Source organism: Typopeltis vanoorti, chromosome 5 (genome assembly GCF_054136105.1).
Source record: "Typopeltis vanoorti isolate ZY-2024b chromosome 5, IOZ_Tvanoo_1.0, whole genome shotgun sequence".
Taxonomy (NCBI): Eukaryota; Metazoa; Arthropoda; class Arachnida; order Uropygi; family Thelyphonidae; genus Typopeltis; species Typopeltis vanoorti.
The window spans coordinates 88,725,442-88,749,111 of record NC_143553.1 but is presented as its reverse complement, the minus strand read 5'-3'; the positions used below and the strand labels follow the sequence as shown (position 1 = coordinate 88,749,111).

General features: G+C 36.8%; 1 protein-coding gene across 1 annotated transcript in view; it reads right to left on the bottom strand.

Annotated features, from left to right (window-relative positions):
- LOC150106631 (uncharacterized) overlaps positions 1-22,867 on the bottom strand; it is a 104,531-nt gene extending 81,664 nt beyond the window's left edge. Inside the window, exon 1 of the mRNA XM_090392590.1 lies at positions 21,877-22,867. Coding sequence (XP_090248716.1) covers positions 21,877-22,089 — 213 coding nt within the window. The 5' untranslated portion in view covers positions 22,090-22,867. The remainder of the gene's footprint in view (positions 1-21,876) is intronic.
- Positions 22,868-23,670: the final 803 nt, after the last annotated feature.

Here is a 23,670-nt window from a genome sequence, read left to right as displayed (position 1 = left end):
CTACTCCTTGTTTTATACCTCTCAAGGCCTTGGCGGGACAAGACTAGTCGGCTTACCATAATTAGTTCTGCTTTACGTACACCCTAAAGATGAATCTGACAAGGGGAAAAGAGATTACATTATAGTCCCCGTTATTTACCAAACCTCCGTAGCCCTGTCAGTAAATATGCCCTTTGATTAAAAAAAAAAAACTGGATTCGGATATATTTTATGAATCTTTACAATGGATTTTCCAGCTCTTGAAAGAGTCAGCAGTCTCACAAGGAACCGATAGGCACCCCTTCCCCCCCCTTGAAAGTCCCCTCCGTAAGAGACAAGCTGGCCATAAAAACAAGAAACTAACTTATACCCTTCAAAGGCTATATATGTGGATCTGTCTCACGTCTCCGTAGTACAGTCGTCAATGGCAATATCCCTTCCCCATTGGCTAGAAACATCTGGGTGCAATTCGAGATAAAACATTTTTCAGAGCCGCCCTATAGTCTCGAAGGAGTCCTTTGGCTCGAATTCCGTCAGCGAGGAACTTTTACAATTAAAACGAGTTAGTCGGTCTCGTACGGAGGTGGAGGGTTTTCTTCGGAAATCTTTTTCATCCCTCAACATAGGCAAACTGACTCGGTGAACATACAGATCTACAGCCATGCAATACTATTTGACAAGGAAGGAAACGAGAAACCACACTGTTTATAATAATTCTCCAGTAATGTAGCGTTACTACTCCACTAATCATTTAGGTTGAGGGAAAACACGACACAAGGACCTTTCCAACTAAAAGATGATCTGTCTCACGTGGATGTGGAGGACTCTTCAACCCATCAGCTCTGGATTTTTATCTCCAACAAAACACTGCAAACTGGCCATAGAATACACACAATTTACTAATATAATGCACTGCTTTTATACCATTAATTTAATGCGCCAAAATTATTCCAGCATGTTTTTTATTCTACAGAAACTGTTATAAATAAACACGACGTTCAGACTTGTTCGAACTGCAGTAACTGAGCCACCTCCGTCTGGAGACCTTCAAAAACTGCTGATCTTTAGACCCTTTATAGATTCCACAAGATTCCCCCCCCCCTCTTCCTTCCCTTATTGGTCTACGATAACGTGCATCTCAGTTTAAATGCCGGACTGCATACAAAATCAGTCAGGTCAAAAAGAGTGCACTAAGGACATCCCAGGGATGTATTTATAATGCCGCAGATAGCACGAAGGTGTAGATTGTTCAGCATAAGATGCTGCAACTCCCTCGGAATAAATTTCTACGCCGTTAGGTTATAGACTAGCCATTGAGATCTTATCTCAGACCCACCGCATTCAAACCGCTTTTTTTTTTTTTTTTTTTTTTATGAGTAGCGAAATCGTTAAAATTCACACACCGATAGACAGAATAATAGAATTCTGGAATGGATCTCGTCACCTTATTGGTGTCTTCATGGTATGGAGATTAGTTAGTTAATACGAATGTTCCTTAAGCTTAATCTACGACAGTATTTTCATTCCTTTCTCAAGTGGATTAAAAAGTCACCTGAACAGTGGCCAGAATTACATCGTCAATAAAACCAGGAAATTCTTTATGAAGATCGTAGCTACTCCGGAGTATCAATACTCTAAGAAGCTAATTTCTACGAAATGTATTTGAAGTTTTTTGGGGTAGTTGAGTTAGATAAGAATCCTATTAAAAATTACAGCCTTGGAGATGTACCTTTGATCTATCTGGTTTAATTATTTTTATGAGTTAAGACTAAACAAAAATGAACCTAACTTCTTGGAAAACTTTCAAGGTCTTATGAGATAACTGGGATCATATTTCCATGCTAAAACGCTGGCATTTGTGTGTCTTCCGTTATCCGTGTTTTCGTCGACGAAGCACCTGTGGAATAAACGTACGATGACCCCTAAAAAAAAGGCGTGCCACTAGGACAAGTCATGTGTCTCTGATCTTCCCAAAATGCATTTGATCTGCTAGCAGCTATAATTGGTAAGGTGGGCGTATCTGGTTTGTTGCTAGGGGATAAATGACGATGAAAACCTGGAGGGGGAAGAAGAGATTAATTCGAGATCTTTACAAGAAACTCATCAGCTAGAGAGATTTTGGTATTCACACGAACGAATATCCCCAGGGCAACCCTGTTTGACTTCTTCATCTATCTGACATCTCCACCTAAGATGTCGTTGGTCAATACCTCCAGGAGAAAATGCTTGTTTAACTTATATTTAATGGCGTTTGCTATTGATTCTGCTTCGATCATTTAAAACAAGTGTTCTTCTCCAAGCGTGGGATGAGGCCCAAGATTAAGTTCGTAATATCAGGACGATAACACTGCTTGGGATGAATGGGTATAATAATCATTTAATATGGCCGTGTAATTAGCTCCTGACAGTACAGGTTGTAAAGTAGATAAAGTCCAGACTCGCGTTAAAACTATCGGTGAAGAAAAAAATAAAAACTAGTAATCATTACGTGCACACACACGTCATAAGTGGCGCGGAAAATAAAGTACCCAAAGGGTTCGGCTATTAATATACTAGCAAGTACACCTTAGCGTACCGTCAACGTATCTCATCCATAATCTCCTCTCCTATGCGCTATATAAAGACCTAATTATTAGGCAAGGAGATAATTTTAGCGATACACTGTGATGGAATTCATCTGCACTCCTAGACTTCAGGGAAGGAAGAGCCCAATGCAGCTAATTAAGATCGTGCGATATGCTCCAAGTTCTCAACCTTCTCTCCCTTCATTCCTAATACTTCGTAATAGACCATTACTTTCACCTTACACCCAACGGTGAGTGTGTGCGCGCATGCACATGAGAGAGAGAGAGATCGCAATAACTCGTCTAAAAGGTGATTGACCTACGGTGTAGATAATGTAAAGTGGGGCCACATCTTTCATTCGAAATATCTGGGTTAGGTGACCCCACAGATTGCATGCGGGGTTTGGAAGGAAGAAAGCCCTGATGACATTTAAGAAATTATATTCGTCTTAAAGTAACGCCTTTATTCTTCTTACTCTCCAGTTCATTTGTTCTCCTTTAACTCCCCTTAAAGCTTGCTTTATTTTTTTATTCTGTATCCTTATTGGAGATCATTTAATATTAATTTAGATTAAAATGCCACTAGTATATTTTTAAGTATATTTTTAACTTTTATTCAAAAGAAACTTAGATCAACATAACTCATTATCAAATTAAGGATTCATTAAAAACAACAACTGACGACTCACTTATGTACTGACAAACGGTATGTCACTGTCATTGACTCACGCTTGAAATTATAAAGTAAATACAGTAAAATAAATGTATTTTACTGTATTTTCGGTTTAATTAAAGCCAGTCACATGAACTCACAAGTTTCCTTCTTTCTTTTCTTGGCATTTTAGACAGATTTAATGGTATGGTATTGTTTGCTCAATGGCATTAACCTGCTGTCAGAAGAATGATTTATATATCTTGTGATGCAACTCCTCAAGGCTGAAAAGCCATAGTCCAACTGAGTATTCATTGTTGCGTAACACACGTTATAATATGCCTTATTGTTACATACGGACAAGACTAATAAAGTCTAAAGCATAGTTATTAGTCCTAACATAAAAGCATAACATTGTACCCAAGACAGCTTAAAGACATATGAGTAGCGTACTAATCGAACTGCACGAGTGTGTTCTTTGGTTGTTTGTCCGTTTTTGGGGGATGTTGAACACCACAATTCAACATCCCCCAAAAATTGTTTTAAATATAATTGGCAAATTATATTTAAATTCAATTGCATCTTTAAAAGCGCTTGACAGATTTTGATGAAATTTTGTAGAGGATTCCGTATTTAATTAGCTTACTAAATTCTTTATGCTAAAGGACGTAAGAAAACCCATTAAAAAACTGCCTCGTTGTGTATTTATATTTTAAATTTCATACCAAACAAAAGCATAGTTTTTAGTTAAGCGATTATCGTGAGGAAGTTGGTTTAAAAAATACTGTGGAATAAACAAATATCGTAATGCACGATCTTTTATATTACGAAGACGATTGACCTCTTTCCGTAAAAAGTCCTATTCCGGTGTTGCGTATCGAGACAGTCTTACGAAATCATTATTTTGTATTTGAACTCTCCGATTCCGAAACTACGACCTGCAGGCAGTATTTGATCCGAAAGAAAGCGGGGAAGAATTATAATTAAGTATATTTTTATATTTTCTTGTATTCGCTGTCAATTTAGGTAAAGAATTCAGCGTAGTTGGTCCACTTTTTTTTTTCTTTATTACAACTTGTTTTACAAATTGGCTGGTTTTTGTCCTAACTGCGTTCAGTCGGTGAAATACAAAGACCTTTTCATCTATCCCACTTGTCAAACACGTTTGGAGATTCCTGGCTTTACTGACCTTGTTTCCAAAAGGTTAAATTCTTTGGTTATAGCTTGAAATGATTTTGTTTTTCAATAAAAAGAAAATACATATCAGCACTAAGTTTTCATCTTGGTTTTGATGGTATTCACTATCATAATTGCTATTCCGGTTTTGAAAGGAAAAACACCGTTGGCCAAACTCAAGGGGAATTATTTTCTCACTATTTTTGCTGTTTTACAAACTTTTAATGCCTCTCCTTCCCATCAAAAAAAAAAAAAAAAAAAGGCGGTTGTAATTGTCACTAAACGTAGTCCCAATTCTTAATACATTCATATTCTCTGTTCTCTCTCGCACGCACAAAGAAATTAAAAATCATTAGAATAGCCATTAAGTATTACTGGTATCAGAATACAGCAACTATCTCTCTCTCTCTCCCCCAGATGGATAATAATGCTGATTATCAGCCTTGAACACATAAAATATAGTCTCTGATAATACATGCAAGCACACACACACACACACACACACACACACACACACACACACACACACATATATAAACATTGTGTTAATTATTTCTTCTAGCAAGGCCTTGGAACTTCACTTTTTTGCATGTCTAGAGTTGTTGTCCAAGGACACTAAAAGGTGCCTTCTATTACAAGAAGGAAAAGGGTTGCGAGAAGTAAAAATGGCTTTCTCTGCCAGTACCCACTTGTACACTTTATATAATTTATCACTCGGACCTGAGAGACATGACCACGAAAACTTTCTTCATTACTGACCATCGAGAAAACCCCAAGGGTGTTTTTTTTTTGTTGTTGTCTCCTGTTCATTTCTTTCGTGTTTTCTGTGCTATTCTGGTTGATGACGTGGCGAGATTCGAGCTTTCTTTAGAGCACAAAATGAAATAAAAACACGTTAAATTTTGGGAACCAAAGCCTGAAAGGATAAACCTATAGCGCGCGACGCGCTATTTGTTGGTTCGCCACTGATTGAAAGTAGCTTGCCTTTTTTTTTTTTTTTTTTTTTTTTTTTGTAAATAAGGAATGCGTCATAATCTGATTGGTTTAAGCACAAGAACGATGTCCTTTGTTTAAAAGACCTGGATTCTAATCTCATCTAAAACGCGAAGAACCTTTATCTGAGGGTAATTTAATCGGTCTTATATAGAAGGGTTTTTTAATTAATTAAAAAAATTAAAATAAGGAAACGACCAAAACTACAAGCACAATATACAGACAATGGACACTACGAGAAAACGAATTAGCCACCCTGTCGGATGTGGTTTCGAAAGCAGGTAAGAGTAAAATAGTAGAGAAGATGAGACTAGAGCTTCTGCGCGCGTTGACTGCTGATCTCATCTTTTTCTCCTGCAATTTAAAAGATGGGTAAAAATTCATTTTGTTTCCTTCATCTACGCTTACGCAAAGAGTTCATATAGACTGTAAATTTGTGACGTAAGTTGGATCCCAATTCAGAACGTATGAAAGTAGCGACAGGTAACTGGAATAAATAAATAAGCCATATGAAAGTAGCGACAGGTAGTTACCTGCCGCTATTTTCATATGGCTTATTTATTTCGTTTCTTGACGCCCAAATCCGATACACGCGAGATATTTCTTTCTGGCAACCTGTTATTCATAAAAACATCGAAGCGAAGCTTCGCATCCGTTTTATTATTTAGATTTCCCCATCGTCTTCATCTTCGAGTATATTTCTTTCAAGTTATTTTTCTCCACCAATATATACCATACTTCAATTCTTTATTTTCCTATCTTATTCTAGGCAAAGTACGTAACAACAGTTGCGAAGGAAATTCATCCAATCTCGCTTCTCGCATTTAAGCTAAATCGCAGTAAAAAAAAAATCCAAGCAGGCAAATTAAATTTTTACGTTGATTAGAGAAAATTAAACTCAATTCACAGTTCATTAGTAAAAATTAGGTTAAACTGAGATTCCCCCTCCCCCCTCAAGCGCTGTACTTCTCAGCGATTTAGAATGCATGGAAGACCTAACCACTTAACCCATTAAGGAAACCAGAGATGGCAATTGTCCCAGCAAACTAAAAAAGCCTTCTTTGCTGACCAGAAGTTTCTTCTAACATCAGATTTCTTTGCACTGAATACAAATGTCTGTTCTTGCTGGCATTTCCGGTTTGACAGAAATTGGGTGGTGCCTTTCTCTAAATATTGCACGCACACACACATCGACGCTATTCGAATGCAGATGAACCCTTCGTGGTCATGATCTCTGTTTTAGGAGTGGGGTGACTTCGACTACAGAAAACTAAGGGAGAAAGTGAGTTAGACCCCTCCTTCACCCAGAAGAAAATAATGACTTTTTTTTTTTTTTTTTTTTTTTTAACGAAGCTCTCTCAGCGATGTCTCTCAAATAATGAGATGCTAAGAAATTCTGTGCAAGTACAGCACCATCATATCTCAAACTTGATGGGGAGGCTTGCGAGTAGATTAAACGCAAAAAAATCGCTTTCGTATGATAATGTTAATAACTGCCCTAAGAATAGGTGGTGGAAATGTCGATTGGAATGGATTTACTTTTATGACCACTTTACTTATAAAAATTTAAGCAAACATTTTAACGCAAAATGCTCGTTCAGAGATGAGCATTACTAGAAATAAAACTTAAATTAAGCATGCAAAATCCGTTAAACTTTTGATGAATCTAATTCAGAGTCAGAGAGTTGTATGGGTTAGCAAATACTAGAGTGGTCAAAGTAAGATCACGGTAATATGTTTTAGGGAAGAGTCCAACATGAACGTGTCATATGCTACTGATGGAAGTGTGTGTTTGTGTTATGTTGATATCGAGTTGACGGCATCAGTCTTGCCACTAGTGAATTAATGCAAGGCTAATCATTTTAGAAAAATACCACACTTGCTATAGTTAATTTACATTTTAATATTATGAGAGATTACAGTATATTTATAATTATTTCGTAAATAATACAAACATTTTTTTCGCAATAAATACATATTTAAATAAAAGGCTTTCAAATCAGGGGAAAAAAATAAAGTCGCTGTTGGGGAATAATTTTAACGTCCATAAAATTCCAAAGATACTCATCACTTTTAAAAGAACAGAAAACAAAATATGCATTTAAAATTATTTTAAAAATATTTAGTGTAAAATTCTAATATTTTTAATTGGTAGTTTTGTAATGATTCAGAAATTGCTGCAACAATTCTAATGTGACGAAAAGTGCACAAAGAATAAAAGTACAGTGAATTAAGATTTAACATGCTGTCTAGCCTTCAGAGAAATCAGGAATTTAAACATCTGTGAAGGAAAACCAGGCCGAAGTGTCTGTGGTAAAGTCTTATCGTTTAAAGACAGGAAATGTTCATTAACATTCACAACAGTGAAGGAAATTGAAGAATTTTTATCAGGAAAACTCAAACTACATCACATGCATCATCTGAAGGGCAACAAGATTTTTGTTTTAACGCGAAAACACTGAAGACATTCAGCTTAACTTCCAGGCATTTTTTCGTCTTGGCTCTGTCTTAATTAATTAAGGACCATCACAGGGCACAGACCAGATTCTTGAATGTAGGGTGAAGTGATTAATATTCAGGGCGCATGCGACATATCATACTGACTCAGTGTGTGTGTTGCATTCCATCGACTATCGTAGATATCTGGGTTACCGGCAAAGAAAAACTTGGCAGCTACACACTCCGTCATCAAGTTGACCTTTGCGTCAGTATAGTCATATTAGTGTCTTTTTATTTTTTATTTTTTTGTGTGTGTGTTCTTTCTCGACACTGCACATGTTCTCCACGAATTCCAGTTGCTCATTCCGTTGCAACATCAGTTTTTTTCAGTTCTAAGTTCTCTCAAGGGGAATCGTTGCCTTTTATTGCAAAGGCTCATGGGAAAATTAGAATATTTTCGAAATATCACAAACATCGAGTATTTATGGACACATTACACAGACACATACAATATGTATTGTCTCTTAATGTACGTTAATGTTGTCGAAAAGCTACAGAATTCAGATAACATTGTTCCGGAAGCAGATTTCTTAGCTCCTATGAATACTTTAGCTGTCATTATCCTTGACTTCTTTGCAATTTTTCCCCTTATTATGACATGCACTTACCTCTTCAAGTTTATAATGATTGATGACTTGGAATAAGTACTTAAAATTATATACATAGTAATGAAAGGAAGGAGTGGGATTGTATTATTTATTAAAAATGGGATACCTGGACCAAAACATTACCATTTACACTCACTGAACTACACAAACAAATAGGCCAAGGTTATATTTATGGCAAAGGGATGCTTTATGTTACTTCCTTATCACGAAATACTCGATGGAAAATTAGCATTTGTTCTATAAGGTGGCCGTGATGATCATGATAATTAACAATAAACACCCCTGTTAATATTAAAGAACTGTGGGCGGGGTATGGGAATTCAATAATGTATTTATTGGAATGTAATTATTGTAATATAAAAGAAGAAAGCCACTAATATTGCTTTTTAAATTATATAGGCACTTACAAGCATTAATTTATAAAGATAATTAATTTCATATTTAAAGAACCCCTTTAATTGAAATATTCGACTTTCTAACATTATAAATATGCAGAAAAGAATACTATACATGTTTCAGAGGAATAAATATTCTACTGAACAGCTGTGACGTTGTACTTCTGTTGCAACAGCAGCAACAATATCGATTGTTATTATGTAATATTTATAATTATGCAATACCAGAATAATTAATATATTTATATGTAATTCAGTTTATACTATTAGTTCAGTTTCAATACACTAACAGTTCTTTCTTAATATTTGCTTTTAAAAAGTACTTTTTATTTTAAACACCAAAATTTAGTTTTCATCAATTTTTATAAGAAATATGAACCTCATTTTCGTCAGCTCTGTTTAATACATTTCTAGTAATTATTTTAAATGTATTATTTATATATTTATGCTATCAATCTAAAATCTATGTTCAAAATTTTCAAAGTAATTTTTTTTTTTTCCTTTTAAAGAGGGTCTTGCGTGTGAGAATAACTCTTGTTGCCTGGTTTAGAAGTTTAAAAAAATCGTTTATAGTTAGAAGCAGGACGGTGATTTCTACAATGTAGTATGTCAGCACATTTTTATATTTCCTTTTAACACATGCTTTTCTGATAAGGTACCGGCAGTTAAAGGAACGCTAGATATTTTGTGGATTCAGCAAGATACAAAAAAAAAAAAAAAAAAAAAAATCAAAAAGAAAACATCAGAGTGACATCTGTTTTCTCTTATTATAACTTCCGGTATTAGTGTTCAGGCTTGTACGTTGGTAATAAACACGACTTATTTCACAAAAATGTGCCCGATAAAAGTACTTTTTTTCCCTCTTGTTACAAGAAACATTTTTATTGCCTTCTGCTTGCTTTTATGTACTCGTGTTTCTGCAACAAGGTTAATGGTATACTCGCATTTCGAGTTGCATGTCCGCCATTAAATGATTCTTGTTACTGCAGTTGATTATTTTTCCTGCCATAATTGTAACATTACGCCATATTTCAGTGACGAAATATTACTAGGCATATGCCAAAAAATATATAAAAATATATATTTCGTTTCCATTTATGGGCTTATTTCTTTTTTATCGGTAGAATTTTCTAAGTTGGATAATTTTCTCATACGAAAGTAGTGGTAGAATTTTAAGCATTGGTAAAGTTTGTTACCGGTGATCATTTGAGTCGAATTTAATAAGAATGCTCAAAAGAATAATTTACATTATTGTCATTTTCTAATATAATTATGTTTCAAAATAATATAACATCATATAACTAAAATTTAAAGCAATATATTTGATTTTTCTTTGTTAGCCATAATTTTTATTTTATACACCATATATAAATCATTATTATTTATTAATAAGTTCCTTTGAGACAGAATCAATCGACCGTGGGTGATTGATTTATTCAATCCAATACCCTTGGAGGGTAATGGATGGCAATGCTGTAGCCAATGAAGTTCTAACTGAGGCTCGGCTATTGCTGTTACCCTCTTGCCATGATCAGAGCTTTAATAGCTGAATAACACCTTATCCCTACACTGTCCTCTACAGATAACGGGGAAGATGAAAAGCATTCTTGCTTCGCCCCTTTAAGCCAGTCCTTATAAGGATAAGGACAATCGACCGTGAGATGCGGTGATTGATTCATTCAATCCAATACCCTTGGAGGGTAATGGATAGCAATGCTGTAGCTAATGAAGCTCTAACTGAGGCTCGGCTATTGCTGTTACCCTCCTGCCATGATCAGAGCTTTAATAATAGCTCAATAACCTTATCCCTACACTGTCCGCTACAGATAACGGGGAATATGAAAAGCATTCTTGCTTCACCCCTTTAAGCCAGTCCTTATAAGGACTATAAGTTCCTTCGGTAACTTTTGGCTTCATTATGACAATGCCTTTCGTATTGTCATAATGAAGCCAAAAGTCCTTTCTAGGACTTCCAGGGTAACAATTAGCAATGCTGAACCAAGGAAGTAAACTGAGGTTCGGCTGTTGCTGTTATCCTGGGTGTGAGTTTTTGAGTTCGCTCCCTTCGGGTTTTTGCCTTAAGGGAGCACCTTGAGTCTCCGGGGAAGGTGTTCTCCGGCACGGCCCGCTGAGGGGTTCTTGCCGGTGAATTATTTTCCTCGGAATTTGAGCGGTTCTGCTCAGTGGTCGGGGAGCCCGTCACTGAGTGGAACCAACGCTGAGATATGGACGGTCTTTCGCCCACTATGGAGTGGCCTAGAGATCGTTCGATTTTTTGAGATTTTACCCTTTACTTACTAATCAGGACTTCCAGAGTAACGAATGGCAATGCTGAACCAAGGAAGTTAACTGAGGTTCGGCTGTTGCTGTTATCCTGGGTGATGAGTTTTTGAGTTCGCTCTCTTAAGGTTTTTGCCTTAAGGGAGCACTTTGAGTCTCTGGGGAAGGTGTTCTCTGGCACGGCCTGCTGAGGGGTTCTTGCCGGTGAATTATTTTCCTCGGAATTTGAGCGGTTCTGCTCAGTGGTCGGGGAGCCCGTCACTAAGTGGAACCAACGCTGAAATATGGACGGTCTTTCGCCCACTATGGAGTGGCCTAGAGATCGTCCGATTTTTTGAGATTTTACCCTTTACTTACTAATCAGAGTAACGAATGGCAATGCTGTACCAATGAAGTTTAATTGAGGTTCGGCTGTTGCTGTTATCCTGCTGAGTTTCGAGAGTTCGCTCTCTTAGGGTTTTTGCCTTAAGGGAGCAATTTGAGTCTCCGGGGAAAGTGTTCTCCGGCACGGCCCGCTGAGGGGTTCTTGTCGGTGAATTATTTTCTTCGGAATGAGCGGTTCTGCTCGGTGGTCGAGTTTCACTGAGTGGAACCAACGCGGAGATTTAGACGGTCTTTCGCCCACGAATGAGTGGCCTAGAGATCGTCTGATTTTTTGAGATTTTATCCCTTTACTTAAACAGAGGGTAACAAATGGCAATGCTGTAGCCATTGAAGTTTTAACTGCGGTTGCTGGGATAAGAATAGTGCCAATGCAAATCCAAGAATGTCGTAAGAGGCGACTAAATAGATAGAGTTTCGCTTTCTTAAGGTTTTTGCCTTGAGGGAGCAAATTTGAGTCTCCGGGGGAGAGTGTTTTCCGGCACGGCCCGGTGAGGGGCTTTGTTGGTTGATGCCTTTCCCTGGAATATGAGCAGTTCTGCTCGGTGGTGGGGGAGTCCGTCACTGAGTGGAGCCAACACTGAGTTCGACGGTCTTTCGGCCACTGTGGAGTGGTCTAGGGCAGTGCTTCCCAAACTTCTGGATGTCAGGGCCCCCTTTCGAAAAATTAAAATATTTCACGGTCCCCCCCTCGAAAAACAATCATAATATAGACATATTATAATATTTATATTCAATACAAAGCATACACAGTGAATATTGCAAAAATCCAATGCAAATATTACATTTTTAGCATCTTACATACACATTTGGCATGGCACATTATTTCATATTTTTATATACATAGATATACTGTATTGTTATTGTACATTTGCAGTACAAGCACATGAAACAAAACGATTAGTAATAAAGAAAGAATTAAAAACCTCAAAAGAAGTTTAATAACAATTTAATGTGATGGACGTGTTTCAATACTGCTATACAAAAAGTCAATATCAGGTGAAATATTTTAAACTGCAATTCTTAGATTTCTGCTTTGAAATGAAACTTCTATGAATAAGCATATATTTACTAATATTCATTAAGCGCCGAAATACGCAGGAAGCAAAATTTGTGAACCCGCACCAAGAAACAATAAATAATAAAAATTAAATACGTTTCTTTTAAGATAAAAAAAAAAAAAAAAAACCTACTTAGTCTTAAAAAATTTTCAATTTGTTTTCATTATTTCCGGCCATCCCCTCAACAAAACGTACGACCCCCAAGGAAGCCGCGGCCCACAGTTTGGGAAGCGCTGGTCTAGGGAGCCTAATTTCTAGAGTTGGCTTTACTTAAACATTGCCAATGAAGTTTTAACTGAGGCTCGGCTATTGTCGTTACCCCGCAATGAGCAGAGCTTATAGCTCAATAACACCACATTTATACATTTTCTGCTCAAGATAACGGGGATTATGAAATGCATTCTTGCTTCAGCCATTTTTTTTAACTGTTATTATATTATTTATATTATTATTTCATGTGTATCTATTTATCTTCACGGGCAGAAAACATTATACCATCACTGTGAACCAATTATAGTTGAAATAGCAAGAATCGTAACTCATTATTATGACTGTATATTTCACTCAGAATTACCTCACTGGCTAAGATTCTCTTACCGGTATGTATGTAAATGAAGTTTCCCCATACGAATGATTTGTGTTGACATTTAATGTTAAAAAAAAAGATAAGAATTATACATCCTCTGCGAGTAAAAAAATCCCCTGAACGAAATGACGCCACGTTAAACAAAAACAAAGATTCTCTTGCACCAAATGGATGTTTTAAGTTTCTGTCAAAATCTCTTATCAAATACGTTGAAAAGCTTCCTTATCTCCAAGGCATTCAAACATAGACACGCCATATTCTTACTCCCATGAGCTCCTAAAAAGACAAAGTGAGAAGTCAAGGTGAACATAAAAACGAAAAAGTGTTACTAGGAAAAAGTCGGCTAAGTTATTAGTGTTTTTGTATGTTGTAAATGGATGGACGACTCATTCGCGCGCTCCGTAGCTAACAGTTTTGTTGCTTGGCAGCTTGCCAGAAGTAATGGGCGATAATGTCATTTGTCGATCTAGTAAAAGCGATGGAACTTTCTCTCTTCTAAAGCAGTCTATGATGCAGTTCCAGAAGTGAAAAAAAAAAAAAAAAACTTTTTCATTTTGTTATTATCTCCAAGCTCATTTCCCAGCTTAGAAAAAAAAAAAAAATAAAGAGCTAGAAATGTGAGAAAGGTTATCTGAACTTACACTTATAACTCAGTCTAGGACTCTTCTAATTACACTTCTGTTTATCAAATGCGTACATCGGCATAGTCCATATTTAATGAAGTCAAGGTTTGAATATTCAATAAAAAATTTTTAATAAAAAAAAAACGCGCATGCGCAGTTTAATATTATATTTGAGATCCATTAGCATAAGGCAAATATTGTCTCTAACCAGCCAGTGCAAATACAATAAATGGGAAGGTGGCGACCGCACGTAATAGAACAGTTGCTATAGCAACCATGTTCAATTGTTGCCAAGCATGGAAAACTAGACACTGTTAAGCAGATAACGTCACGTAAGTGTCGACGATGCTGAGGATTATGTCCCAATCTTGTTACTTCGATGAAAGTGTTATCGGTGACATAACTCTCGAGATGTTAGGCAAGAATTCGCAATCTTTATAACTAAGAAAACTGGCTCTTCGGTCTGTGGGGGGAAGACAAGGATAGATGTAAGGTTTAAAGTTTGCGTGAGTGTTTATATAAGTTCATGACGTAAAAACCCTTTCTTTATAAACATTAAAATATGAACCGGAAGCAAACTGAACAGCTGCCAGAAGTAGTAGCCCGAAATAAGGAAACCAGAAATAGTTAAATGGGGACACCTGACAAAAACTATACTTGTCACATTTGAACTGGCAGCTGAAGGAGATATCTTGTCTTCCTGTATTAGAGCAAGATAAACTGTGATTCATTTACGGTGAGCCCCACTACGAGTAATACTCTTCTATATACTGTTGGCTTATAACAATTACCTTTTTTATTTAGGAATCAGGAATACGCCTGGTGGGTAAAAGGAAGGTGTTATATTTATTACGTAAAGCTTTTTCTTGTCATGGATTCTTTGCTAGTTTATTCTGTGATTAAATAAAGATGAAGTCTGTGCGGCCTATCATTAGTATGTTATACGTCATGTGTTAGGAGTTTAAAATAGAAAACAAAATCCCGTTATATAAAATTCTACTCTGATAGAAAAGAGGAGCATGATGGACTGTTCCCTGAAGCGTAGGAAAAGTTAAGCAAGCGAAAAGTTCCTATTCACGTTGGCAGCCACAAAATCTGTTGACCTCATTTTGGTAATCTACACTTAGAGATAACCATTTGCAATGAAATAGTTCTTTCTGTACGTGTTTGAGGGCCTTCTCCTCAAATGGCAAGCAGAGCCATCAAATACAAACGAGTACGGTTAAATAAGGTCGGCCTTACTCCTATAAATTCAAAAAAAAAAAAAAAAAGGAAGAAAAAGTCATTTGCATTGTTATGTGATGCAGTAGCAACGACAAGAATGAAAAACTAAAGGAAAACGAACATTAATTGTCCATTTCACAAATGATTCAAACTGGTTGATTTCATTCAATGCATTGTTGGAAAGTCAACAATGGGCAAAGCGACTGAGTCAGCCAATGGTATTCTTGCGAAAAGCTATTACGTCATACTAACGCTAATCCAATGCAAAAAAACGTTTATTTTTACAGTGACATGCAGGATTTTCGGAAATCTCGCAGCCATTTCTAAGTCATCAGTCTTTCATCGATCTACCACATAATCATCACACAACATAAACTGTTTACACAGCGGGCGTATTCACCCTCAAGCTTCCTTAAATAGGAGCTTGCTTTTAACAAGTGATATCGATCCACGATTCTATGTAGCGTTTCCACTTACTTGTCGGCTGCCTTGTGAGAAGTATCTCACAGCTGCAGACTGACGTATCAGGATACGGAACACAGCGGAGAGTGAAAACAAGACGTCACTATCATCGCACGGTAGTGATGAAACATCTTAGGTGTTAAGGGAGGTAGTTTAAAGCATCGATAATCTCAAGCTACAGAAACACACAGAAAATGCGTATATGTTGTATAAAAAGTTATGAGACATTTATATCTATCAAGTAATTCTCTTGACTTTTGTACCTTATATCCTATTCGAAAATACTAATTAAATTTAAAAATCCATATTTTTTCAAAAAAATTCAAATTGTCTATAAAACATTTCATAAAGTTAGTGGAGTATTTGAAAATTTATAATTTTTTTTTCAGAAATTTTTTTTAAAATATGTTTGAAAACATCTTTTTTTTTTGTTAAATATACTTAAAAATTAATAATTTCCAAAGAGTAGAAACATATTTATATTTATACCCCGTGTGGTGGTCGGAATAACAATAGCGCTACTGTAGCCCGTGCATGTCGTAAGAGGCGACTAAAATGGGACGAGTTTCAAGAGTTTCGATCGCTTAGGTTTCTTTCAGAATTTTGCTCCCGGTGAAGGGAGGGGGGAGGAATGCCCTGAGAAAGCATTTTGAGTCTCTGGGGAGGGTGGTCTCCGGCGTGGCCCGTGAGGGGCCTTGTCGGTGGATGCTTTTCCCTGGAATTTGAGCGGTTCTGCTCAGTGGTGTGGGGAACCGTCACTGAGTAGAACCAACGCTGAGTTGGACGGTCTTTCGGCTACTCTTGGGGAGTGGTCCGGGGGATCGTCTTAATTTTTAGAGAGGGCTTTACTTATATACCAGCCCCATTGTAGCCCATGCATGTCGTACGAAGCGACTAAAATGGGTACCCAGGGAGAGTAATGGACGGCAATGCTGTAGCCAATGAAGTTTTAACTGAAGCTCAGCGATTGCTGTTACCCTCCTGCCATGATCAGAGCTTATAGCTGTATATTACCCCATGCATACATTTTCTTCTACAGATAACGGGGAATATGAAAACCATTCTTGCTTGACCCCTCTGGCCAAAAACAAAACAAACAAAAAACATATTTATGGAATTGAATCTCATCAATTTCCACGGAAGTTGATTACACTTTCCACATAAGCAATTATAATAATGATTTGTCATCAATATAAATTGTCAAAATTATGTGATTAAATAAAACTTCTATGTTAATCACTGTTATTTAAAGTATCTTCAAGTTATAGTTCCGGGAATATCAATGGGTCATCTGACTTTTATAACACGTAGTTTAGCATAAATATCCAATTAACTTCCCACTTTTTTTGTGTGTGTGCGAAGTTGCTAAAACCGGTTATCAGACTCAAATAAGATGTTCGTTCACGTGCTAGATAAAATCAAAATGGAATTAAAGGATTGCAGTAAGGGGCTATCCGAGTTGAACACAGTTTGTACTATCCGGCTAGCAAACTTACAACGAAGTCAACGTTATCAGATGACAAATTCCACTTGAAGAAAATACACTGTAATGCTATTCAACTAAGCTCTTACTTTTTTTTCTTCCTTTTTTTTTTTTTTTTTTGACTGTAATAACTTAAAACTATTCCATGGTCTTACCTTCACTATCTACGCAATCAAGAGTTTAACTTAAAGGCAAGATTCACGGTCAAACACCCTTGAAAAGAAATGCGCTATTTCCCAAAACGAGACACTTGGCTATCCAGTGCTTGACAACGAAGTTAGACATGAATGGTTGACTGGCGGTGGACTCGCTGTCTCAGCAGGTGTTTACTGTACTCTATTCCCCCCCACCTCAGACTGTGTGATTGACGGAACATGTTCTGGTTCTTCTTTAACGCGTCTGACATGTTCTTTTGTTCTTCAGGTGTAATCTGTTTTGGATAACGAAGCAGTTATGTTTGTGAACAAACAATGCCAGTGGAGTGTTTCTTAAAGCAAACTAAGTGGCGGTCGTTAACATCGTAGAAGAGCACACTGTGGAATAGCGATGCCACTGAAATATCCGAGCTGTACTCCTGGTTAGATTTAAATAATAAAATAAAAATAGGATAACAATAGCGATCATGCTCATTGTTTATTACCCTTCTAAATGATACAACAATCCATTGTTGGGTAGCGATGATCGTATAATTAATATATGTTGATTATTTATGACGTTGCTTATATCACCGAGTCGAGACAGTTATTAATATTGCGTGTATCACGTGACTGCTTTTGTATGATTCGCTCGTTCTGTTCTTGGCTTAGTTTTTTCCTACTCACTGCCCCTATTCTGAGAATCCTCTTATACAATGCTGTTGTATTTACATTGGAGAGCCAATGAGAGCGCCCTCTTTTTATGTCAGCCACAGGTACACTACTGATATGGAATACGTTAGTTTGCTTTTGTTCTCTCTCTCTTCCCTAAAAGAGTTTGAAAGAAGGAATCGACAATTATCTGAATGCACGTGTTTTGTTTTCGTATACGCATGAATGTGCAGTGTTTTTAAGTAATGATTTAAAACGTGTAATTTCCCCAATAGATGGCAGCAAACGTTCGCAGTATTTATTTATAAACAGTTCTGCCTTTATTTTTAAGTCTTGCAAATTTAATGCAGACAAAGTTTGTGGATCGTAGCTGATTGGTACATAAATGGTACTTAACTCATTTTCTGAACAATGGTGACATATTGTTCGGATGCTAATTATAACAATGGTATTGCAATCTCTGTATAACACCTTCGTTTTTCGTTTATAATCCACTAAGACACGTGATATTCTTCCGTAATTATAGCTTGTTGTACTATTGCTCAAAATTTTTTTTTAGTTATAATTGCAAGTAAATTGAATATTAGGTGTTGAACTGCCTGATAATATAGATCATGAGTGTCAGGGTTGTTAAGCCGTGTCCTTTCAATGTAAAAATAGTCAGTGTTATGTCTTTTGCTTACAGTATTGTTTTTTGATAGTAATCTGTTGGAAAATTTAATAAAAATCTGGCGTTTTCATTGTAGATTTAGGGGATCAAAAATAGATTATGGAGTGGGAGGGAAGGTGTACAAACCACACACGGCTCTCGTAAGACTTTTTTTTTTTTTTGTTATAGAATAAAAGAAAGCAGGTTAAGATGTAATATACGAGGTGTTGCCCAGTTATACCTCATGAAGAACTGAGGGTTAGTTATGCATATTTGGTAGGAAATAACAGCATATAGCACAACATGAAAGTGATGCCTTGCCTATTCCTCACAACTATTCCAACAATTTTCAAACTCTTGGCTTTTCGCCTTAGCCAATTTAAAGAACTCACAAACGTCGTCCCGGTAACGCTACTAACTCGTTAAGCTCCGAGAAAATAAAGTAGTTTACATTCGTTCAGCTAATACATATTTATGCAATATTTCCATACACCTGATACCTGTCTCCAGTCAGGAACTCAGGTGTTTCGGGCATCTGGAAGAAAAATATATAATTTGGGTGTGGGGATGGGAGGGGAGGTGAATAAAAGCGGATATTTGCATAATTTTGATGAATTGATGCGAAGCTGAAAGCAGTTTATTATTATGAAACAGAGTGAGAATAAATCGGTATTTAACTTTACTACAAATATGATTTTTTTTTTTTTTTTTTTTTTTTTTTTACAGATAGATAATCTTCAGAAAAACGTCTTGAATTATAAGTAGTTTTTATAGATAAGCTATCATTTGTATGGCTAAATTTTAAGGAATTAAACAAATAGTATTAGGATTTTTTAAAGATTATTGTTGTAATCTTTCGGTGAATGAAAGGAAGAAAAAAAAAAAGGAGGTCAAACACTTCCCATTTTCTTTCACATCCTTAAAGATACGATAGGAAGGGAACGAGGAGGGGAGGTCGGTTTTTGCATCTTTCACCCACGGAGGGAGGTTAAGAAAATAGCACAAAGAGTGCTTACGCCCCGCGGACAAGGTCTTTAATGGGGTAAAAACGAAAGATTTAAGATGCATTAAAGGCATACTTAAAAATCTCAAACTTCGGCTAGAAAAGCTTAGGAAGGTAACCCTTAAGACGTTTTTAAGAAAGAAATATCTTTGGGTCTTTCTCCCCCCGCCCCCCCAAGAGATCATTAGGAAGTAGTAGTGACCTGAATGCACGTGTTGCATGCAAAGGAGATAGACGGGTGGAGATCCCTTAGTTCTCAGAAAATCCGGACTAGAATTATTATTATTTTTTTTTTATCTTTCTTTAAACTACACCATCGCTGGTTGGGCTTTCCAGAAGGGGAGGGTAACCCCCATTTCCCTTTTTAGTCAAAAAGGCTTTCAATGAAGGGGAACCATTGGAAACACGTGGCGCCATCTCATGATCAGGAACCCATTCAAATCATGCAACAGAGCACACAGTACCACATACACAATGCATTGGTGGGGGGGGGGGGAGAAGCCAGAACATTTATAACACAAAGATTCGAACCTCGAGTAAGAGAAGGAATAAATCTAAGATAAGGACAGCATTTTTTTTTTTTCAGTAAAATTCTCCGAGGCAATACTGAAATATTTAAATACATTGCAACGTTACATCTATGAATAACATGTTTTTAATTAAAAAATATGAATTAAGAAAAAGTTTGCCATACTTGAATTATCTGTAGCATTGTCAACAAACTCAATAAACAAGAATATAAAGGATGACTTGAAAACTCCCTACACGAGAACCTGTAGGGCACTAGAATCGCGTGACCTTCTGCTAATCACCAAATAAGCCTACGAGAACTATTCTTAATAAATATTATATTATATTTGTATCCGTAAAACAAATATTAAAGCATTATCTTTTTAATTAAATTTTTTATTTAAACATATTAAATAAAATAAAATCTCTCAATTTGAGTTATATTTTGAACCAGTACTTTCCCAGTTTGCAAATACGAGACGCATTCGGAACTAATGAGAGAAAGAGGGAGGTAGAGGAACTTTCCTCTACTCTACATAGTTCCGGCGATGAATAACTCCCCATACATTTACTTTGGGATTTGCCAACCCATCTATTTCTTGTAGCACAAAAGCTGTGCGACAGAATGGGTATACATCGGTAAATCAATCTCTTCTTGGACAGGCCTGAAATGCCCTGTTATATACGACAGAAAGAATTCCACTGGGCCAAACACCTACTGTACGCTGACGACAATGGTGACCGGCAGCCATTCTCCCCAGGCATCGTGCATAATGGGTCGTTGGCAGAGGGGGTTGTTCGTATCCATGCACGTAGAAGACTTAGGAAGAAATGGAAGGGAGACCAAAAAAAAAAAAAAGTGGTACGATCGTTGCCCAGACTGACTACCGGCTTTCAGTAGAAAAAAAAAATAAATAAATAAAAAATAAAGTTTTGATGAAGTTGGAACGGGATTGTAGTTCCAGCTCAACTTAAGAAAGAATCCAAGATGACGTTTCTATGACAGAGTAATAAAGATTAAAAAAAAAAAATGGTAATGGGGTTTAGCATTCGGATGTACAAAGACATTGTGACAGTTTTTTTTTTTTTTTCTTAGTGTATGTGAAGACTTTATTTGATACGTTAACGCAACAAATCATAGTAGTCATAGGAAACCATTGTTTTCTAATAAAGTCGTTTTAGCCTAGTACTCTTCTTCTTATACTTCTGTTTTAATTTAAATATCTAAAATTTTCGCTTTTTTTTTTTTTCCTGATGTGACTATGAAATATGGAAATGGTAATGACATTTTTCTCGTCCAGAACATCATCTGTTTGCTTTTGTAATCGCTTCTTGCATTGGTGATCGATAAAGGTTAAAATCATAAACCAGTATTTAATGAGTATAAGGTATGTAGGAGATTTTTTTTAAACATTTCCCTTAAAAATCTACGACCAGCGAGCACTATAAAGAAAAATTACAAATCTCAGAAGAAATTTAATTAATGTTAACAAGTATATTAGATAATAGTTACCTGGCATTGTTTGTAATAAACACTTATTGTACTTATCACAGTTTGTGCAGGGGTGGGAAAAATATTGGTTATTACTGACGACTTAAAAAAAAAAAAAACAATAAGATTTTCATTTCAAATACGAAATCCACTGACTGCTAAGTTCTTCATTTCTAAAAGCTCTTCTGCACTTTACATACTGATAGTTACTGCTTTCTTTTACGGAGGTCACACGGAAATATTTGACCTGCGAGAAGGTCACCGAAGGTGCTTAGAATATTCAACAAGCAGCAAATGCATCCTCTACCCTTCTTACAAAATCGCATTTAAAGGGTAACACTTCCCCGCTCGTTGTAATATTGGGTTGGAGGGAGATATGCCTTTGCACAAATTACATCGCTAACAACTGAGGGTGAATGCTCGTTAAAGATTAATATGAATACCACGTACCTGTTTCTCAGTCCTGTTTAGGGCTTCTTGGTAGAGATGAGATGCAGAACCAAAGTGACTGAGCAAATTCTGCAGTCTTTGTCGACTACTGGTTCCAACCACCACGTGCGCCGGCCACACACAGAGAAATATAACTAAACCTACACCACAGTACAACCGCAGCAGCAGCTCCGTGGAGCTGTGCTCTTTTCGCCGATGACCTCCGACATACATTGCCTATCCGGAGTTTCGGAGCGCGAGATCGTGGTAACCGGAGAGGTCACGCTACTACCTCTTACGGGAGAAACAAAAAAAAAAAAAAAAAAGAGTTAAGCGGATTCCCGCCCCCCAAAATGTGCACACAGATGTAAATTATCCGTCGATGTTGACCTCATCGTATTAACGTTTCTTCCATCACGTGTTTCTTCCGCTGAATTATTATGAGACATGACCAGTGGTCGGAATGAACGTACATTCGACTGGACTGAATATTTTCATGGTGTTTCCTTTCTTTGCGTTAAAAATCTGCATGTATTACTTCATTTTGGAGAGATAGAATATAAAATAATAATAATAAGGAACACTTATAATCCATCGAGGTTGTTCGTAGGTCACTAGTGCTCACTTTCGAAAATTAACATTACTCACTCGCTCCAACAGCGAAGTTCCCTCTGGTGGGAAACACACGAAACTTCTCGCCAAAATAATTTAACGCGCGTCTAGTCGAGTAGACGCTAATAAATATCGGCCAACGACTCAAAGGAGTTTGAATGTAAAACTACACCAGAGGTCGTCCTTGCGACTAAGAAATATGTAACGCTATCGACCGACATAAAGTACCGCGAAACAGTGAACGTCCAACCACGCGCGAGGACTGACGGCCAACCCTTGCAGAACACGTGTTTTCCTTTAACTTCATCCATCTCCAGGTAGGGCGCGACCCTACCGATCTGATCAGCTGGCCATTCCTTGGCGTTGTGGTCCCGCCTTCAACCACGAGCTCACCAGCCGATTCTATGTCCCCTCCGTATCATGCTGGGAGTGCAACTGACGATCACGCCACCTGTGGCAGCTATTTATACCATTCAGTTGGCCTGTACGAGTATCTGTTCCGTACAGGGTCAGATGGGAGCTTTCAACTTACTTTCTCGGTCTCTCTCTCAACACTACTAATCATTACTGCGGTACAGTATGGGGTATAGGAACTAGAACTGCTTGCGGTGCTAATAGTACACGCAGCCAGTTTTGTCTTTCTTTCATTTTTTTTAGTTTGTCTGTTATTGCTTAGTGATAAAAAATCCTTAATTTTACGTCTTTCGCCTCCTTTAGCTTTTCCATGTACGTATTAATCCCGTGTTATTAAGATATTTCTGAAAAGATTCTTGTAACACAGTTTGTGGCAGTATTAAGTGAAGACCAAATATCTGGCAGAAAAAAATGCTCCATAAAAGGAAGTAGGACGCAATTCACATGTTAAAAGTGACCACCAAACTCTCTCTGTCTCATACACAGAGACACATTTGTAGCTATATAATACACTTGCCTAAAAATCTAATCTATTAGCAGAATATTATTATAGAAAAAATACATAATTTTCAGACTTTTAAACTCTTAATTGTCTATCATACAATATACAGAAATGGAGAATATAAAAAATGACAAGACCCGTTTAGGTTTTTTTTTTTTTTAAACAACTATTAAAAATAAGAATTTCTGCTTCTTTAGACAGGAACGTATACAGGAAGTACATAATCCTATCAAAAGTTATAGGGCATTCTAAAAAAAAAATAGATACGATGTAATATGCAATTTGTT